General features: G+C 30.4%; 5 protein-coding genes across 10 annotated transcripts; 4 read left to right on the top strand and 1 right to left on the bottom strand.

Annotated features, from left to right (window-relative positions):
* The first annotated feature begins 114 nt into the window (after window positions 1-114).
* Window positions 115-1,871, top strand: LOC106788258 (glucoside xylosyltransferase 1). 2 transcript variants are annotated; one of them, XM_014751380.1, is made up of 3 exons: window positions 115-252; window positions 325-1,075; window positions 1,162-1,871. In XM_014751380.1, exons 2-3 carry the CDS (start codon window positions 632-634, stop codon window positions 1,816-1,818), a joined length of 1,101 nt encoding a protein of 366 aa, XP_014606866.1. In that variant the 5' UTR covers window positions 115-252; window positions 325-631; the 3' UTR covers window positions 1,819-1,871. The 2 variants fall into 2 exon arrangements, with proteins under 2 accessions (XP_014606866.1, XP_014606867.1); XM_014751381.1 differs by having other exon boundaries at window positions 115-265.
* Window positions 1,872-3,114: 1,243 nt separating this feature from the next.
* On the top strand, window positions 3,115-6,548 carry LOC106788259 (PDZ domain-containing protein GIPC3). Of its 5 annotated transcripts, none has more exons than XM_014751385.1 (7): window positions 3,115-3,654; window positions 3,735-3,834; window positions 4,181-4,517; window positions 4,937-5,033; window positions 5,130-5,515; window positions 5,617-5,698; window positions 6,019-6,548. In XM_014751385.1, exons 3-7 carry the CDS (start codon window positions 4,194-4,196, stop codon window positions 6,174-6,176), a joined length of 1,047 nt encoding a protein of 348 aa, XP_014606871.1. In that variant the 5' UTR covers window positions 3,115-3,654; window positions 3,735-3,834; window positions 4,181-4,193; the 3' UTR covers window positions 6,177-6,548. The 5 variants fall into 5 exon arrangements, with proteins under 5 accessions (XP_014606871.1, XP_014606870.1, XP_014606869.1 ...); XM_014751384.1 differs by having other exon boundaries at window positions 3,735-4,089; XM_014751383.1 differs by having other exon boundaries at window positions 3,735-4,093.
* A 297-nt stretch (window positions 6,549-6,845) lies between these two features.
* On the top strand, window positions 6,846-9,447 carry LOC106788260 (succinyl-CoA:3-ketoacid coenzyme A transferase 1, mitochondrial). Its single transcript, XM_014751388.1, has 7 exons — window positions 6,846-7,243; window positions 7,341-7,721; window positions 7,798-8,223; window positions 8,308-8,416; window positions 8,509-8,725; window positions 8,816-9,027; window positions 9,103-9,447. The coding sequence occupies exons 1-7, from the start codon at window positions 7,154-7,156 to the stop codon at window positions 9,288-9,290; spliced, it is 1,623 nt and encodes a 540-aa protein (XP_014606874.1). The 5' UTR covers window positions 6,846-7,153; the 3' UTR covers window positions 9,291-9,447.
* Window positions 9,448-9,543: 96 nt separating this feature from the next.
* On the bottom strand, window positions 9,544-12,115 carry LOC106788261 (ATP-binding cassette sub-family G member 5). Its single transcript, XM_014751389.1, has 5 exons — window positions 11,920-12,115; window positions 11,277-11,852; window positions 10,963-11,185; window positions 10,653-10,867; window positions 9,544-10,574 (listed from the first exon to the last, which is right to left on the bottom strand). The coding sequence occupies exons 1-5, from the start codon at window positions 12,113-12,115 to the stop codon at window positions 9,907-9,909; spliced, it is 1,878 nt and encodes a 625-aa protein (XP_014606875.1). The 3' UTR covers window positions 9,544-9,906.
* A 3,071-nt stretch (window positions 12,116-15,186) lies between these two features.
* Window positions 15,187-18,314, top strand: LOC106788266 (ATP-binding cassette sub-family G member 5). Its single transcript, XM_014751396.1, has 6 exons — window positions 15,187-15,299; window positions 15,398-15,888; window positions 15,997-16,279; window positions 16,369-16,874; window positions 16,982-17,448; window positions 17,524-18,314. The coding sequence occupies exons 1-6, from the start codon at window positions 15,187-15,189 to the stop codon at window positions 18,118-18,120; spliced, it is 2,457 nt and encodes an 818-aa protein (XP_014606882.1). The 3' UTR covers window positions 18,121-18,314.
* The last annotated feature ends 518 nt before the right edge of the window (window positions 18,315-18,832 follow it).

Here is an 18,832-nt window from a genome sequence, read left to right as displayed (position 1 = left end):
TATAACACTAAATTGACGACTTGAAACCGCCATCAAAGAATACAGTATTCTACATACTATCGCCCACTGGTGGTCCCGGTTATAACAAAAATGAAACTGGATAGATAAAAAAGGAGACTTGTGAGCTTCTATGTATTTCTGTATTCTTTGGTATAACTATATAAATGCTGGATGTCAAAATATTAAAAAGAAAATGTTAAGGATGTCTTGTTTTAGTAAAGAAAACTACATGATAGATCGCTCAGTAGATTGGTGTGTTTACATGGTAAATTGTATTAGCGATTATTGTTGATAGATTTACATATGTTAAATGTTTGATTGCAGTGATTATGAAAGCAAAACAAAATATGCGGACAATTATGGAGAAATCCTATTTTATTCAATTTATAAATCATTACTTTAGCTGTGTTTTGCGAAAAGAAATGTAACTACCGTTGTTTTCTAATAATTGTGAAGTTATAAGATGTGGTAATTAAAATTAGTACAGCAAAAGAATTAATGAATAGAATAACATTATTAATAGTATTTACAAAGATTTAAGATACCATGTAAAATGGCGAAACTACTGTTAATTAATAAATATGAACAAAAGTCTTATCACCAATTGGGATTTTAGAAAAGAAAGATTACAATGAAGTCAATTTATAAATTATTTGTTTTGTGTTTAACACTAGCTGTTTTGGTAATACTATTGAATTTAACTACAAATTTGAAAAATAAGATATACGATGAGCACAATAAAGAAAAATTGTCATACTCTTCGCCTAAGAAAAAAATAAATATACATGCAACCAGAGAAGTAACTATTTGTGTTGTAGTCTGTGGAGATAGATTAGATGAATCGTTGACTATGCTTAAGTCAGCATTAGTTTTTACAAATACGTCATTACAATTTATAGTAATAACAGAAAATAATTTGATACCTGCATTTAATGAAAAGTTATCAGAATGGAAACTTATTTCTAACAAAACATTTGACTTTGTAATAAGATCTGTAACATTTCCGGAAGGAAATGATCCAGGAATATGGAAAAAATTATTTAAACCTTGTGCTGCTCAACGATTATTTCTACCAGTTAGTATATCTTTGATTATACTTTATTATTTAATGACATTAAACAAAGAATAACTTTTAAATAATAAATATAATATATATTTCAGACTGTCTTAAACAATACGGATGCAGTTTTGTACATGGATACAGACACATTGTTTTTAGCTCCACCAGAGAAAATATGGGATGAATTTAAAAAGATGAACTCCAGTCAACTAGCTGCTTTAAGTCCAGAACACGAGGATCCCAATACTGGCTGGTATAATCGATTTGCTAAACATCCATATTATGGAAAATTGGGAGTAAATTCTGGTGTTATGTTGATGAATTTAACAAGAATGAGAGAATTTAGATGGACCAATTATGTTGTGCCCATTCACAAGGAATATAAATTAAAGATAACATGGGGAGATCAAGATATTATAAATATAATATTCCATTATCATCCTGAAAAACTTTATGTTTATCCATGTAGATTTAATTACAGACCTGATCATTGCATGTATATGTCAGTCTGTACAGAAGCAGAGAAACATGGAGCATTAGTGTTACATGGATCTCGAGGTATGTTTCATTCACAGAAACAACCACCATTTAAAGCTATATACAGATCTATGCAAGAGTATCAATTGAATACAGATCCGTACGATTATTTACTTGTACCGATGAGAAATTATTTAACATTGGAAGATAAGTCTAATTGCGGCAAAGTATGGAAAGCTTTTCTTATACAACCCGAATTACATTTAAACAAAAATGGTTAAAATTACGTAGTAATAATGGGGTTTGTATATATAGGTACTCCATCTTATGTGAATCAGAATACAATTGAAATTTTGAGACATCTTTTTTAATAATATTCGAATTAATCGCAATATGTATGTAAGATAGCATTAATATAATTAAGAATATAGATTTAAATGCTATATTCTTGTGCCATCACTAGTGATTTTTACACGGTTCTATAAGAAGTCAAAAATACAAAGAATTTTATCTTAGATAATAAGTATTTGAGTGAGATATATACAAATATACATATATAAATACGTACGTATGTAGTAGATATGAGGCATAAGCAATTATGCGTGACATGGTTTATATTTAAAACCGATATGTCTTATATTAGCTTATAAAATAAGCAGACTGAATTCTCTTGATATTCTTTTTCATCCTTTTTATTATTAATACGTATAATATAAAAAATCTATTCTAATTATATATATAAAAAATTTAATAATAATACTAGAGTAGATAGATTTGTATTTACTATTTGTCAACATTTATTGTTGGTTACATAAATATTTGATGCAGTATATTAAATCACGTTGTTACTATATATACAATATTTATACTTCTATACCATCTACATTATACATATAGTTTTTGTCATTTGTAAAGTAAATTATACACAAAATAATAAATTCATATCTAATTAAACATTCTTTCTCCTATGTTTTATTAGATTTAAATAAAATTAAAAATTATAGAGAGATTGTAGTATTTGTACTGTAATAATTTCATTCACATATTAGATATTAAAGAATAATCTGTAAATGTTGATGGTAGTACAAAAGCTAACATCGATTTAATATAATATTTATATTGTCCTCCGATGATAAAAATGATTATAGTAAGATTTTTGTGACATAGTCGTATTATTTCCAAATTTACGATAAATGCTCTTATATTACACGGTCAATTGTGAATAAGAAAAAACATTTGAATACTACGTCAATGCTATTCTACTCTGTTACGATACGTTCCGTTCTCTTTACTTATTACACATTAAATTAATAAATGCAATTCTTTATGTTAATAAGGAAAATACGTCTGATATAAAATTACATCAAACTAATTAGACCTACATTTCTTCCATGATCGTTTTTATCATCGGTATACAGTATACTTACATACTTCATACTTCTAAATGACAAAAAAATCACATGATATAGAAATTAGAGTATATATGTAGAATGTTCTTTGATTACTATCGATCAACAATTTAAAAATGTTATAATCCAATTTTTTTTATCAGCACTTCTATCTATATACTCAAGATAAAATGAGTGATAAATAATATATCTATCTTTTGTTCAACTTGAAAATAGATATAAAAAATAATATTATTATTACTGATGAAGTATATTAGATATCTAAGAATGTGTTGTATATATATTCAAATCAAATATCTAATGTATGTTTGTATATAGAAACGATAATTATTAGGAGGGGAGACGGTAGCAAACGAGATATTAAGAGAGTGGGAAAATAGAGAATACTCTCGTGAAATGAAAAAAGAGAGATGAAAATAATTCAGGTAGTGGGTTGTAGAAAAAGAAGGGGAAACATGAACGATAAGGTACGGAAAGTGACGAACGAAAAACTTTCCTCCCGATAGTACAGCAAACTTATGCGATTGCATGTCTGAACGGTATACTGAATGGTATCTGTGATATTTTCGCGTCGTGTTCGCGCCATCATCTTGCATTCGTTCTCCATCTTCTTTCATTTTATATTTTTCAATGTAAAAGACGCGTAACTTTATTCTTTGTTGTGTTTTTAACAAATAATTTAATCTCTTGTTGAAGATAAAAAAGATAGTAAGTATTAACAAATAAAATATTATTAATTAACATGATTCTCAGTACAAACGATCGAATTAGTATTACGAATATTTTAGGTGACGTGTCATACTTATACGCAAGAATTATTAATGTTTTGAGCGGAAGCAAATGGGACTCATCAAGAGATTTGATTTTCATCTATTCGCGATTTAAGCAGTTAATGAACTTCTAATGTATAAAAAATAAAAGGAAAAGAAAAAGAAGATAATTAAAACCTAGATTTCTATATTTTAAAAATTAAAATGTAACATATTTAAGATAAGCGATATCGAAGATAAAAGCCCGCCATCTTAAAAAATATATTGAACGAATTGTTTTTATCATATTGATATGATTTCTTCGTATTGATATCACTTATTTGCACATTAATTAGAAGATAGAAAGAAATTAAAGTATTTATATCCAAGGATCGTTGGTATATTTTTAATATGGTTCGATCGATATTTGTGATTTTAAAATCAATGTATAATTATTCTATTGATCTTTTGTTTCCTTTTTATAGTTTATAATTCAGTATGCCGCTTTTCAAAGTGCGTTCACCGTCAACAAGATCACCGATGAGTGAAAAAAAAATTAACGGTACGCATCAGCATCGTCAGCGTAATCAGCAAAGTAGTGATAACGATCACGAAGAAGCCGGTATGAATGGAACAAATAATAAAGAGGGCAATAATCCTCATCAATCGCAAGAACATCGTTCGCAACGAGTTTCCCAATCGTCATTGGTTTTTCATTGTCAATTGGCACATGGTAGTCCCACGGGCCTTATATCTGGATTCAGTAATGTCAGAGAACTTTATCAAAAGATAGCCGAATGTTATGATATTCCAGTGGAAGAAGTGAGTTGACTTTTTATTTATTTTATGTAGGAAAAACAAAACAAACAAACAATGCACATTACGTATACTACTATTTTTTCGAATTCCATATTATATATCTCGCGTAAAACAGAAGTTACGGAGAATAAATCGAATTTGAACAGACTTACATAAAATGGAAAGCGAGTAAATGGATAGGGGATGCATACCGGATGCAGGAAACGTTGCTCACGGACCGTGACATACCTCGACATAACGAACGTGTCCCCTTCTAAAACTATAAGCATGCTGTATTGAAAGTCGAGTACAGAACTTTTAACTTTCTGATCATTTAAAACGACCCGTGTTCTATACTGCATTCCAGTTTTATATTACCAATATATATATATATATATAATTACAAGTATTATATGTATGATTGTTTTTTTTTTTTTTTTCAGATTCTATTTTGCACGTTGAACACGCATAAAGTGGAAATGTCTGAATTACTGGGTAGTCAAATCGGTGTTGGTGATTTCATATTCGCACACAGAAAAGGTTTATATCGACCTTACGAAATTTCGAATGTAAGATATAATATATACGCCAAAAAAAAGATAATGTTTTCAATTTTGTATCATCGATTTTTCTTAGGTAGACCCAAAGAGATAGAATTAATGAAAACGGATGATGCTTTGGGACTTACTATTACCGATAACGGAGCCGGATATGCTTTTATAAAACGTATAAAAGAAGGATCTGTGATAGATAAAATAAAAGTCATAGAAATTGGTGATCATATCGAGAAAATCGATTCAATGAGTTTAATCGGAAAACGACATTTTGACGTAGCCAAAATTTTAAAAGATATACCCAAAGGAACGACGTTTATCTTAAGGTTAATAGAACCACTAAAAAACGGCTTTGGAAATATTGGACCACGAGGAGATTTAAAAAAAGGGAAAAAGTCTGGTTATGGTTCTGGTAAGGAAACATTAAGGTTCAAAGCAGATGGAAGCGCACAAATTGTAGAAAATGTAGTAAGTATTATTTAATAATTTAAAAATTTTAGATTCCGATCGATAATCAAGTTAACTTCTTTTATATAATCAATATTTATTTATAATCTTTGTTATATCAGATAGATGATGTTGCTACGATTGCAGTAGGAAAAATTAATACGATATTGGAGAACTTTATGGGAATTTACGATACTGAATTAGGTAAATAGATGGTAACATATAATATATATATACACCTATCTCCCAATTTACATGGAAAATCGAGAACAAATCAAAATGCGCATAATTTAATCAGTTGTATATTTAATTATATTTAATCAAAACCGTGTGAAAGCGAAATCGTGTAAAAAAAAGTACTGTGTAACATTAGTATGATATATAATAACAACTGCCGAATTCCTTGACGAAAAAAAATGGCTATTTTGATGCAATGAATTTAATATCAAGGCACTAGATTAATTGCTACACCTAATATATTTCAATAATATCATTTTACTTTAAATAAATTACTTTTATTGTAGCTACGCGAATTTGGGAACTTGCCGAAGGTAAATTCAATAGCATTGATTTTGCTGAAGCGATAGATAACTCCGAATTGGAAGATTTCGGATTTACAGAAGATTTTGTTATTGAATTGTGGGGTGCAATTACCGACGCTAGAGCTGGACGACATCGATGATAATAAAATATAATCTTTAAACAAGTACTTCTAAGATAAAGATTTCGAAAAATTAGTACGAGAAATGTATTTCAATATATATAGGAGATATATTTTTGTATAAAACATTGAATATTTGTATTGCGTAAATTAAGCTGTACAGAGACCTGTATTATATTGCATATGTCGCATAATGCACCTTATAATCACCTTCATTCCCGTGTAAACAATACCCGATAAATGAACTTTATTCGTGGCCCATTATTGTTTGCCAGTATACTATGGTTGGTATGATCACATTAACATGTCTGTATATACATACCTTGTCGATGAAAAGTATTATTTGTTAGAAATCAAATATTCAATAAAATTTCTCTATATCGTTTTCTGAAATGAGATATTTATTACAATCAATAAAAGTTGTCTGTTACGTTTTTAAATTAAATGCGCTATGTAAAAATAATATTATAAATAAATATCTAATATTTATCATACATATTTATGAATTAAATTGGATAATTATATAAATAATAGATATTGCCTAAAAAATTTACTTTTTTTAAATACCGTGCGCCAATATCATGTGCATACGCCGATATGCATATGCGCCAATACTACGCGTGCGCCGATGTCACGCGCATGCGGTATAATGAAAAATTATTTAGGTAAATAATATAATCGGAAAAAAAATATGTTATTTGTGGTTATGAATATTTATCAAGTTTAATACTTTCGAAAGTTCTTTCGTAACTTTGTTTAATGTTGTAACTATTTTGCTTATCGCTTGTGCAATGTGAAAAAATATTTATTTTATTTATTATTATTCCATGATATTTTGTGTCGTCATATGTTTTGTTCAGTATAATTACAGAATATTATTTATTCACTGCAGCGCGGTGGATATTCACAGATAAGACTATATATGTGTGGTGAAAAAAGTTTATGCACTTACAGAAAGTGAACGAATTGACATTATACTTCTTCCTTACTTCGAAAATATGGCTTTTGCAATAAGTAAAGCTACTACTACATTTATAAGGATTAATTCACGTTCCTGTAACTTATATAAAAATTGTAAAATTACAAAGGTATGGAACGCGAATATTGCATTGTCATTGGAGATATAAAAAAAAAAAATATATATGCAGTTATAAAAGTTATTAATGTACTCATTTTATTTTGTAGATATGCGCATTTAACTTTTCTATTAAAACTGATATTCCCTTAGAAGAAGAAGAAATTCAAAAATTAACACCGCCTGTAGGAAAAGGAAAAGTTTTTAATAGCGTAGATGAAGTTGTATCCGATATACATGATGGTGCAAAACTTCTGGTTGGTGGTTTTGGACTTTGTGGAATACCAGAAAATCTTATATCTGCTCTATTAAAAAGAGGTACAAAACAATTAACAGTAGTTTCAAATAATGCTGGAACAGAAAATGCTGGATTAGGTAAACTATTAAAAGAGCAAAGAATTAAAAGAATGATATCTTCATATATTGGTGAAAATTCTGAATTAGAAAAACAATATTTGTGTGGACAATTGGAACTTGAATTAACGCCTCAAGTAATTACAAAATTGATTATACGTTTATAAATATTTAATTCATTATTGTTCTGATTGTGTTGGTTTTTTTTTCAAGGGTACATTAGCAGAACGTGTGCGAGCAGGTGGTGCTGGTATTCCTGCATTTTATACACCTACCGCTTTTGGAACCATAGTACAAGAAGGAAGCGTTGTCATTAAATATGATAAAGATGGAAATGTAGAGATCTCAGGAGAACCAAGAAATACTAATATGTTTAATGGGAGAAATTATGTTTTAGAAACTGCTATTACGGGAGATTTTGCTCTTGTAAAAGCATGGAAAGCTGATCCAGCTGGAAATTTAATTTTTAGAAAATCAGCAAGAAATTTTAATCCTGTTATGTGTAAAGCTGCTAAGATAGCAATAGCAGAAGTTGAAGAAATTGTAGAAATTGGTCAATTAGATCCTGATCATATTCATTTACCAGGAATTTTTGTTGACAGAGTTGTGAAAGGTCCAATTTATGAAAAGCCTATTGAAGTAAGAAAATCTGTATATATTTTAATGACATTTTAATATTGAAAATTATTTTCTTTTTCGATAATAAATTATTTTACTTGACAGAAACTTTCAACTAAACAAAGTGCTAAACCAAAGAAAGTAACTCCTGCTAGCAAAGCGAGAGAGAGAATTATACGACGTGCTGCTTTAGAATTTAAGGATGGAATGTATGGTAAGATTTTATATTTACATTTAGAAAAATTACTTTATTATAAAAGTTTACTTCTTCTTATGCACACGTTCTAAAGATAAAATTATATACAGCTAATCTGGGTATTGGTATTCCAATGCTTGCAAGTAACTACATCCCTAAAGGTGTAAAAGTAACATTACAATCAGAAAATGGAATTCTTGGTCTTGGGCCTTTTCCTGATGAACAGGATGTTGATCCTGATCTCATAAATGCTGGAAAAGAAACAGTAACTGTATTACCTGGAGCTTCGTTTTTCAGTAGCGATGATAGTTTTGCTATGATTCGAGGGTATATATATGTATATCAACATTATTTCAACTAACATACCCATAATTGATACATTTTGTTCTATTTTTTTTTATGATTTCCTAATTATAGAGGTCACATAAATTTGACAATACTTGGTGCTATGCAAGTATCTGAAAATGGAGATTTAGCAAATTGGATGATACCAGGAACAGTGGTTAAAGGAATGGGTGGTGCTATGGATCTTGTTTCTTCCACACATACAAAAGTTATTGTAACTATGGAACACAAATCGCGTGATAGTAGACCTAAAATTGTTGACAATTGTACTTTGCCTTTAACAGGTAATGCTATTATATCTTATTCTGTTTTTATACATTTTTAGATAAAACAAAAATAACATTTTTTGATAATTTTAGGTCAGCGGTGTGTTGATTTAATTATCACTGATTTGGGTGTCTTTGAAGTAATTCAAGGAGAAGGCTTAAAGTTAATTGAAATTGCTGCTAATGTAGATATAAGTGAGATAGTTAGTTCTACTGGCTGTGAATTTTCTGTGGCTGATGATCTTAAAGAGATGCAACAAGTAGAAATAGATGAGCAATAAATAGAAATTATTTTGCAAGAATGTTTTACATGATTTTCATATATAAATCATAAAGCATGATTGTGATTATGTATATTTAAGATTTAAAAAATGATTTTGTACAGTACGATGAACAAAAAAAGATAACTTGCTAGATTTAAACTATTAATTACACATATAAAAAAGTTTAAGTTATAATTTTTTAATTATGTAATTCTCTAATATACATATATATATTAGGTTGTTCCATAAGTTCTTTCCGCGCCACGCTATGTATGATTTCCTTAAACAACAAATATTGTTTATTGAAGTCGTATCAAAAAAAAAGGAAAGAACTTATGGGACAGCCTAATATATGTGTGTGAGATTACACACACTATAGTATAATTATAATTGATATAACTAAAAGTACTATAAATTTAGATGCTATTATAAATTTCTCTTTTCCATAAAGTATAAAAAATGTGTAATATATTGATATATAAATACTTATTTTTTTATATATTTTACAAGCTCCTATAAAAATAATATAAGAATACATAATTTCTTTATAATATTATTTTATATTTTTCCGTACAGTAATATAAGGATCGATCGCTTTTCTAATTTTGTATTGTTACATAAATGTTATACTATTTTATTCTCTGAATTTCGCTTTAACTCTAGCAGGTAATGGTAATAAATAAAGAATACTATTTAAAATAATTAATCCAACAGCAAATGCTAAAGATATCAATAAGTTTAATTCTACATTTAATACTTCAGATATGTTTTCACCTTCGCGCGTAAAACGTTCTATTAAATAAGTTCGTCCGTCTGCATATCTGCATAATTCAGGTATACCTGGACAAGTCACAGTTTCATTATATGACAAATTTGAAAATATTGGCTTATCCATAGCTAATTGATTTAATGCTAATGAGGCATATCTTGCAGGTAAAGCACTAGAAATTGTAGCTAGCCAATACGGTAAATTTCGAAGACTTCGAATTGCTCCAGATCCAATACCAAGAGATAGTAATGCAACATATAACACTGTTATCGCACCAGTTAAAGGATTCTCAAGTATCATCAATAAAGCAACGGTTACTTGTTCAGCAGCAATATAGTTCGACCAAAGGATGGCAGAAGTATGGGCCCATGCTGAATGATCTAATTCTAGGATTGGTATTAGGATACCAATTGTAATTATGGTAGAGATAAAACTTAAAGGTAAACTTAATAATGTGTATGCAGTCAAAAACATGGCTCCACCATAAAGGCCTTCCCTCTTTTCTTGATAATATCTAGCACGAAAACCTGGAACTAAATGAGAAACTTACATAGAAATGAAAATATTCTAAACATATTTTTAGATATTTGATATTCATTGTAAAAACATACAAAGTAACGATGTTGTTGCTATTCCAGTTACATAAAACAGCGTTAATATGTTAAAAACTAAGCCTCCTGTTTGTAAAAATATTCTAGATTGCACAGGAGTTGAATGTGAATATAATATACTCATCAGAGCTACACTGAATGGTAGCAATAAAAAACGTGCAGCAAAGTGTCCTAAACCACATTTATTAAAAGAGAATGTAACTGCCATACTTCTTCTAAAAATATTATCCGTGAATTATTATCCTGAGAGATGTTTTTTTATTATATATTAAAAATTAAATATAATTTAAACAATTAAAAATATTCTTACAAATAAAGGGCTAAAAGTGTCGAGAAACATCCTGGCTTAATGCCTCGGCCCAAACCTTTATGCATAATTCCAAGTGGTGTTTCTTTTAAATTAGGTGATATTTGTGGTGCTTCTTTCATATATAAAAGACCTTCAACTTTAAATTTTTCAACTAATACGGAGATCTGTTGGTTCGACTCTAAGAAACGATCTCTTGAACGTCGATCTACAGTTGAAAGACATACTAAAACCAAGTTTAAATTATAGTATAACAATGTAAAGTTGAATGTTTATTTGAAAACAATAATTTCTCTTATGAAAATAATGAAACTTACGATAATACATTAACGGATTTTCTAATTCTGGACATGGAAATCCAATATAAGTAAAATAGTCTAACATGCTTCTTGTTGGTCCGGAATAGACTACAGCACCTAAACATAATAATGTTACACGGCTGACAAATGGCAATACATCCGATCTAGGTGTTTCCATAGTCAAAACGACAATAGATCCCCTCCTAGTTGCATAAGACCACAGCATTGATACAATTAAATATGTATTTAATGGATCTGTATCCCAAGTTGGTTCATCTAAGAGAAGTAGCATTGGATCCTTAGCAAGTTGTACACCTAACATGAGTCTTCGATATTCTGGTCTTGTAAGATCATTCACACATCTATTGGAAACTTGAGATAATGCTAAATCAGCTAATGCCTGTCTGACTCTAGCTTCCCGATTGCTTAAATTTGCTAACCACATAGCATAAGTAAGTGTCTGACGAACTGTTAAACTTGGTAATAAATGGCATCTATGGGCAACATATCCACCATGTCTTCTGAATAATTCAGGCGTTAATAAATTACCATTTAATGTTATTCTGCCTCGTACTTCTCCTTCTGCTCTTCCAGCTTGAGTAAATATTAATGTTTATTAACAAATATATATAATTTATATTTTCGAGTAAGAGATACACACCTATCACATCCAAAAGAGCTCTTTTCCCAGATCCCTTAGAACCTAATATAGCTAAAACTTCACCACCATGAACTCGAGCAGATACATCTCTTAGAACCGATGTAGGCTCTGATTTGCTTAAACAACTTTTCTCAATTATTACAGTGGTTGAATGAAAAACATTTGAAATATCCAAGATACAATCGGATGGGGTCATCTTGAAAGTGTTTAATTAATTGATATTAAACCATAATATTAATGCAATCATTTCAGAACCATTCAAAGTCGTTCCTTTTTAAAAAAAAAACATAACAAAAAAAGAATGTTTTTTTATTGAACCAGTAAAAATATTGTTCTTACTGCAATATTATATTATATTCATTACAAACCTTAAGAAGTGTGCTAATAAGTCCCCAAAAAATATATTGCGTGTATAAGGATTTAATCGCGTATTATCTCTTAAAATAATGAAAAAAAAAAAAATAAATCCCTAACAACAAATTTACATACCATCATAGAAAAAAATATTTGTAATTCGTAATAACGTTACACGTCGAACAGCGACTGTTCGAAGCAATCAGAAAGGATACTCTCCGGGAGTTGGCTTCTTGAGGTGAATGTCTTCTCTTGGTATGAGTTGGTGGTGGGAGAGACTGGTGGTAAGGACACATTATCGTAGTTAGAAAGTTGTAGTTCCCGAAAAATGAAAGTAATATAATGAAATTTTAGCACGCATAATATTTTCCATTTAATTACAATGAAATGACAATATAAAAAGTGTATTTCCAAATGGAACCTTTGATGTAGCAATAAAAATTTATGATAGACGATTGAACGAATAAAAAGCTTTATCTTTAAAGTGAATTCGAAGAGACGTCCCTGTAATAAAGTCGAGGTCCCTCAGTGCTATTATGTTGGGGTGGGCAGGAAGGAGATACGGGGCCCGTAGAGGTTCATAAGGTACGCCTGACAGAAGAGTGCTAGCAAAATACTCAACGCGCGACGAGCTTATATTCCGTATATTTGATATTTATTATTTCTTATTATTTTCTATTTAAAAAGAAAACAAACAACAATGGTTTTACAATGAACACCGAGCGATCAATTAGAGTCCCTAATTTAAAATAAACAAAACAAAATTTTATTTTCGTGTAATTTTGCTTTTTATTATTGAATAGTGGATGCTGCTTGTTACTGAAGGCTGAAAGAATAAAAAAGAAGAAGTGCAGATAGGTAGACAGAACAGAGATGCGACAACGTCCTCGAGACTACTCGAGGAGGCTAGGTTGAAGGCCCGTTTTGAATGTCGCCGGTGAGTCATTGTCACGAATACAATGTTATAGCGCGTTTAAAACTATAGTAGTATTTTCTTTTTATTATTTTTGTCAAATACAAATTTGTATTCCCACATGATTTACAGATATTTGTGATATAACTTTTTATCGGTGCTTTAATTTGAATGTGATTAAAATGATAGATCTATCCCAAATATATATTTTACATCGTCATACTATTATTATAACATGTGTATATAAAATATTTGTTGTATTCTTTTAAATCACATTGGTTATGCTTTGGCATGCATAAATTTAATTTTACGTAATAGAAAAAGTAGAAGTAATGATTGATGGATGGATCTCCCACAGTGACTACTATTTTTAATGAATTATGTCCATAAATTTACTAATAGCGTGGATTCCAAAATATCGGCAATATTTAGTAATATATTTTTTAGTAAGTTATATTCATTTATTGGTCTAATGAGTTTTCCGAGATAATATTTTCAAATTATAACGATGAATCGTCAAGGCACATTTTGGGAGATTTCAATGAGTGTATAACATTCCCGATCGCATGTCGTTTACTCGAAAGCTTACTAATCTTACGTTTTACATTAATACGAAGGGAGCTAATAATAATCGCATTTTTTTTCTTTAAATATTTTTAGTTACTTCTACCTTTATCTGCTTCTTTGTTTCATTATACAATAGCTTTGCGACATACTGTAACAAAGTATGTAAGTATTTCGTTGTAATGATAGCTTTAAACGTTCCGTTATATCCAGTCGACCGGTGTTTTCTAAGAAATCGAACAATAAAAGGGTTTTCAGAAAATCCGTCTCTCAACCAACATTGAAAATAATTCATATCATTTAAGATCTATCTGAAATAAAAATAAATGAACCTTTCTTGTTCTATCCGAGAAATTTTATATTATTAACAACTTTCTATATAATCATTAACAACTCTTCCATATACTTTCTATGCTATCGCGCACGAGATTTATGAAAAATATATAAACCGTAAGTGAAAACAGATAATGTAAGACTGGTTACGAGAGTGTTTTAAAAAAAAATTGCCGTTACGCAAATGAAGGAAAAAGAAAGAAAGAAAAAAAAACAACATTCCAGTCATCAAGTTCCTGCTGTTCAGCAGTTATTAACAATTCCAAGCTCGATCAACCGTCCTTCGACATACTAAGAACTGTTCGTGCAATGAACGTAATGAATAGGACGTTGATCGTTTTCATAATGCTAATATGACACGCGATGATTTATCTTGAAATCACATATAATACAAAAGCATAAATAACAAAGATATTATAATATATAGTTTATAGTTACGATGCATTTGTTTATTTATCAAATAAATTAACGTTTCATTTATGAATTTTACAAAAAATTTCTAGTATTAATTGAAGAATGAATTATATCCGTTAGTGATAATCTCGCGGTTATATGCATTTAATAGTATACCAAGATAAAAATCACACATACTGTGTGTGGTGAGACTTGCGGCACGAAAAATGTTTAATACCAGACGTCGGCAATGGCAATGAAACAGATGCCACACGGGTTCTTTCAGGCTTCAGTTATACCTGTATAATACATGCACACGTGTATGCATACAACCGTTAAACAAGATGCTGCGATTCTTTTCTCTCTTTTACACATGACACCTTATGCAATATAAATAAACTACATACGTGTAAACGTCATTATTGGATATCGTATTCCGGTAATTACTATACATTATATAGGTCGTTTAAGTGAACATAAATGATTGGAATATATCATTATTGAAAATCAAATAAAATAAAGATTAACATTTTATATTCGATATATATAATAATAGCTTCAATATAATTATAGATTGTAAATTAAAAAGAATTTGTACACATTTATCTTCGAATATATTTATCTTATTTTATTTTTAATTGAATATGTTAAAATTATTGCCACAGAATGTAATTGATTGACAAATCTTCTGACAACGATTATTACGGAAGATGAGTTCAGAAGCTTGGGAATTGGAAAGACGGTACTCGGTACCAGGAGCTTTAGATACCAGAGGACTCGAACCACCAGCTAGCGAAGATTTGCATGCGTGGTCCATATACAGGTAATAATATTACATAATAATGAAATCTGTGTGATTTATGGAAAAGAATTTTGTTAATAAATAAAATGAATGAAATTGTAATCGCTTCTTCTTTATAGGCAAAACCTTAATTCTGATTTTACGGATTCGGCATTGGGTTCGGCCGAAAAATCACCGTTGCCGTACGGTAACTTTCAACTTCGAGATTCAACGGTACAGAGTATACTAAGACATCCGAGATACGGTCCAAAGAGTCCACTTGCCAATAATTCGTATACGTATTTAAAATTTGGCCTACCGCGTGTATTACCACCAACTTCGCGCAATCGCGATGGTTCAAGCGGTTACGATTCTAGCGAAGAAGGTCGACGTATGTCTCAAATTGGTGCAGCATCTGCACCAGGTACTTCGGCAATGCGTTCTGCTAGAAGTGATCCAGACTTTAGACACGTGCACGCTTTACCCAGGGAACAAGCACATTCTCAACTTACGGTAACCAGGGACAATGCACGTTTCAGAAGTGTCAGCGAAGCTAATTTACTTCAAAATGTTGTTACAACTAATCGACGACACAGTATCGCACCAATCGATCCCGGTTATGCAGGACCTAGTAAGTAATAAATTAATAATCTTTATATACTTTATATTTTTCTACGTATATTTTTTATATTTGAAAATATTAATAAATCTTATATTTCGAATTTTATTGTCACGACAGGTCACAATGTTTTAAGACCCGAAGATTATGCAATGTCATTGAGAGCTGTACCTTGTATTCAGCATCCACACTTACAACTACGTGGTGTAGAAACTACAGGCTCGAATGGTTTACCGCTACTTCGTGGTATTAGTTTGGAAGTTGGAGCAACTGAAGTATTGGCTATTATGGCCACTACCGAAAAAGAAGGGACACAAATTATAGAGACAATCGCTGGCAAAAAAGCTATCAGGAAAGGTGATATTCTTTTGAACGGCCGATCCGTATCCGCCCGTATTCTGAGGTATGACCTCGTTCATTAAGAAAAAAGGTCATTCTTCTTTAACAGTTTCATTAAATTATTAACATTAATATATTTTATTATTTATACAGATCTCGTGTTGCTTATTTACCAACAGAATGCGGACTGACTCCGGGTTTGACGACGCAACAAACTTTAAATTTTTACATGTTATTAAAAGGAGGAATTAATATTACGGCATTAGAAACTGAGGCAATACTATTGGAACTTGGATTAGAAGCAACCAAACATTGTCTTGTGAATACGTTAACGACGTCTGAGGCACGGAGATTAGCTCTAGCTTGTCGTCTTTTGCAAGATTCTTATATTCTTACATTAGACAGACCTACGCATGGTTTGGATATTTTTGATGCTTTCTTCTTGGTAGAATACTTAAGACAATGGGCTGGAAGAGAGCACAGAGTTGTTATTCTAACATTGCACCCACCAACTTATGAAATATTAACAATGGTATCCAGAGTCACCCTCACTTCAGGAGGTAGAATTATGTATTCTGGACTTAGAAGAGATATGTTGCCATATTTTGCACTTGCTGAATTTCCTTGCCCGTCCTTTAAAAATCCGTCAGATTATTATCGTACGTATTATCGATGTTAAATGATACATTAAATTTATACTGATTAAATCCTGTTTTTTAATTTTAATAATTTCATTTAATTAATTTAATAATGCATTATATTTCAGTTGATCTGGTAACTTTGGACGATCTATCAGCAGAGGCAATGTTAGAATCCTCGCAAAGAATAGATCATTTAGCAGAATTAGCTAGAACTAGATTACCAGCTTTAAGCGATCCTGGACCACCTTGTCCACTGCCACCAGCTATTTCTAATGCTAATGTATTTGTACATATTTATGCTCTGTTACTGAGGGTTCTTATCTACAGTCAACCTTTAACAATGACAAAAATGCTTCAGAAAATTGTTATTTCAGCATCTCTCAGTATTTTACTTGGTGCAGTATTTTGGAACGTTGCTAGAGATTCTAATTTATACCTGAGAGATAGAATAGGCTTCCATTATGCCAGTTTAGGTATTTTTTGTTGGCCTCTTAGTATTTTAGCTATGCGTGAAGTTGCTAACTGTAGACCAAATGTAGAAAGGGATATCAGAGATGGACTCTATGGAAGATTTGTCTATATCTTTATAGAGGTAAGCTCACTTTTTGAGAATTTTTCTTTTCTTTTAAATCATAAATTGATATTAAAATATTTTCTTTAATTTTAGCTGTGCTCTGGTTTACCAATTTGGTGTCTGGTATATTTAGTGTACTTAGCACCAGCATTTGCAATGTGTGGATTACATCTTGTACCTGACGAAAATTTAACATCTTTGTGGAATTATCTTGCTATTGGTTTGTTATATCTGATGTTACAGCACTTGATATGCATATTTTTTGCTCATATGTGCAGATGGACATATCTTGCAGCTTTATGTTCTGGTATTATAATTGGTGAATTAGGTTTGGCTGCTGGAGTAACATTACATTTAGAAAATTTACCATTGTGGTATCGACAAATTAGTCCAATGCGATGGGCACTATCTTTATTACTTCCCCCTCTTCATGGACCAGAGAGTATGAGCAAATTAACTAACTGTAAACCCAAACAAGTTCAGCGCCAAGATATTATTTTTCAAACTACGTGTGAGCCATCAGATGGGAATTTGGCATTACTTGAAATTGCATTAGATAAATTTAATCTACAAATAGAATTATGGATGGGTGTAGGAGTAGTTATACTCATTATACTTATTATGTTGGCATTTCTAAGTATTAAGTATAATACTCTAAAACGACCTCGAAGTGCACCGAATAAACCTTAAGAGATGTTAATCATGTGTCAGATAATACGAATAATTTACATATTGTCATCTACCTCGGTGTAATATCTCAAAAAAGGCAAGTTTTAGCAAAAAAGGTCAGTGAACTAAAATTCTGTTGCACAATATAAGATTCAAATGTAACGAGAAACAAGCTTGATACAATTGTAATTATGACCAAATTTGGTCAAAAAAGAATACGCTTAATGATCTATTATCTTAAGATTATAATCACATTAATAAACTTTTAAATTGTTTTTATGAAATAAAAAAATTATTTGGTATGTATAATCAAAACCATCTAGTGAACAATAATTAAATGTTACAGTATAAATTATAGTAGATAATTTAAATAAGATGTTCGAATCTATTTTGTTTCAAATCAACGAGTTGTTATTATAAAAGCAGAAACATGATGATAAAACAGAAACTTAGTCGAATTACCAGCGATAAAAACGATTAAATAAATTAACTTATCTATCGGTAACAATCAACAACTTTTGTCAAAGAAATAAATTCCTACTACTACACATTGACTAGTTAGTAAAACAGAAACTTACTTTCTTCCTTCAAAGATTATAGAGGTACATGGAAGCTCATAAGTCCACTTTTCGCGTAACAAAAATCATCTTAGTTAATACCGGGACCAACAGTGGGTGAGAGTAGGTATTACCGCGTGATGAAAGAGTTACTTGAAGCGATGATCAAAGAATAT

This window comes from Polistes canadensis, unplaced genomic scaffold (genome assembly GCF_001313835.1).
Source record: "Polistes canadensis isolate GaletaPanama2010 unplaced genomic scaffold, ASM131383v1 scaffold_130, whole genome shotgun sequence".
Lineage (NCBI taxonomy): Eukaryota > Metazoa > Arthropoda > Insecta > Hymenoptera > Vespidae > Polistes > Polistes canadensis.
This window is presented reverse-complemented; position numbering and strand designations above follow the sequence as displayed.

Bases quoted from the DNA above. Each gene is read 5' to 3' on its own strand.
- LOC106788260 (XM_014751388.1), top strand. From the start codon at position 7,154: ATGGCTTTTGCAATAAGTAAAGCTACTACTACATTTATAAGGATTAAT. The intron at 7,244-7,340 runs GTATGGAACGCG...TTTATTTTGTAG, and splicing joins AAAATTGTAAAATTACAAAG to ATATGCGCATTTAACTTTTC. The intron at 8,224-8,307 runs GTAAGAAAATCT...TTTACTTGACAG, and splicing joins TTTATGAAAAGCCTATTGAA to AAACTTTCAACTAAACAAAG.
- LOC106788261 (XM_014751389.1), bottom strand. From the start codon at position 12,115: ATGACCCCATCCGATTGTATCTTGGATATTTCAAATGTTTTTCATTCA. The intron at 11,853-11,919 runs GTGTGTATCTCT...TATTTACTCAAG, and splicing joins AGCTCTTTTGGATGTGATAG to CTGGAAGAGCAGAAGGAGAA. The intron at 10,868-10,962 runs GTAAGAATATTT...TAATATTTTTAG, and splicing joins ACACTTTTAGCCCTTTATTT to AAGAAGTATGGCAGTTACAT.
- LOC106788258 (XM_014751380.1), top strand. From the start codon at position 632: ATGAAGTCAATTTATAAATTATTTGTTTTGTGTTTAACACTAGCTGTT. The intron at 1,076-1,161 runs GTTAGTATATCT...TATATATTTCAG, and splicing joins CTCAACGATTATTTCTACCA to ACTGTCTTAAACAATACGGA.
- LOC106788259 (XM_014751386.1), top strand. From the start codon at position 4,194: ATGCCGCTTTTCAAAGTGCGTTCACCGTCAACAAGATCACCGATGAGT. The intron at 4,518-4,936 runs GTGAGTTGACTT...TTTTTTTTTCAG, and splicing joins ATGATATTCCAGTGGAAGAA to ATTCTATTTTGCACGTTGAA. The intron at 5,034-5,129 runs GTTTATATCGAC...GATTTTTCTTAG, and splicing joins CATATTCGCACACAGAAAAG to GTAGACCCAAAGAGATAGAA.
- LOC106788266 (XM_014751396.1), top strand. From the start codon at position 15,187: ATGAGTTCAGAAGCTTGGGAATTGGAAAGACGGTACTCGGTACCAGGA. The intron at 16,280-16,368 runs GTATGACCTCGT...TTATTTATACAG, and splicing joins GTATCCGCCCGTATTCTGAG to ATCTCGTGTTGCTTATTTAC. The intron at 17,449-17,523 runs GTAAGCTCACTT...CTTTAATTTTAG, and splicing joins TTGTCTATATCTTTATAGAG to CTGTGCTCTGGTTTACCAAT.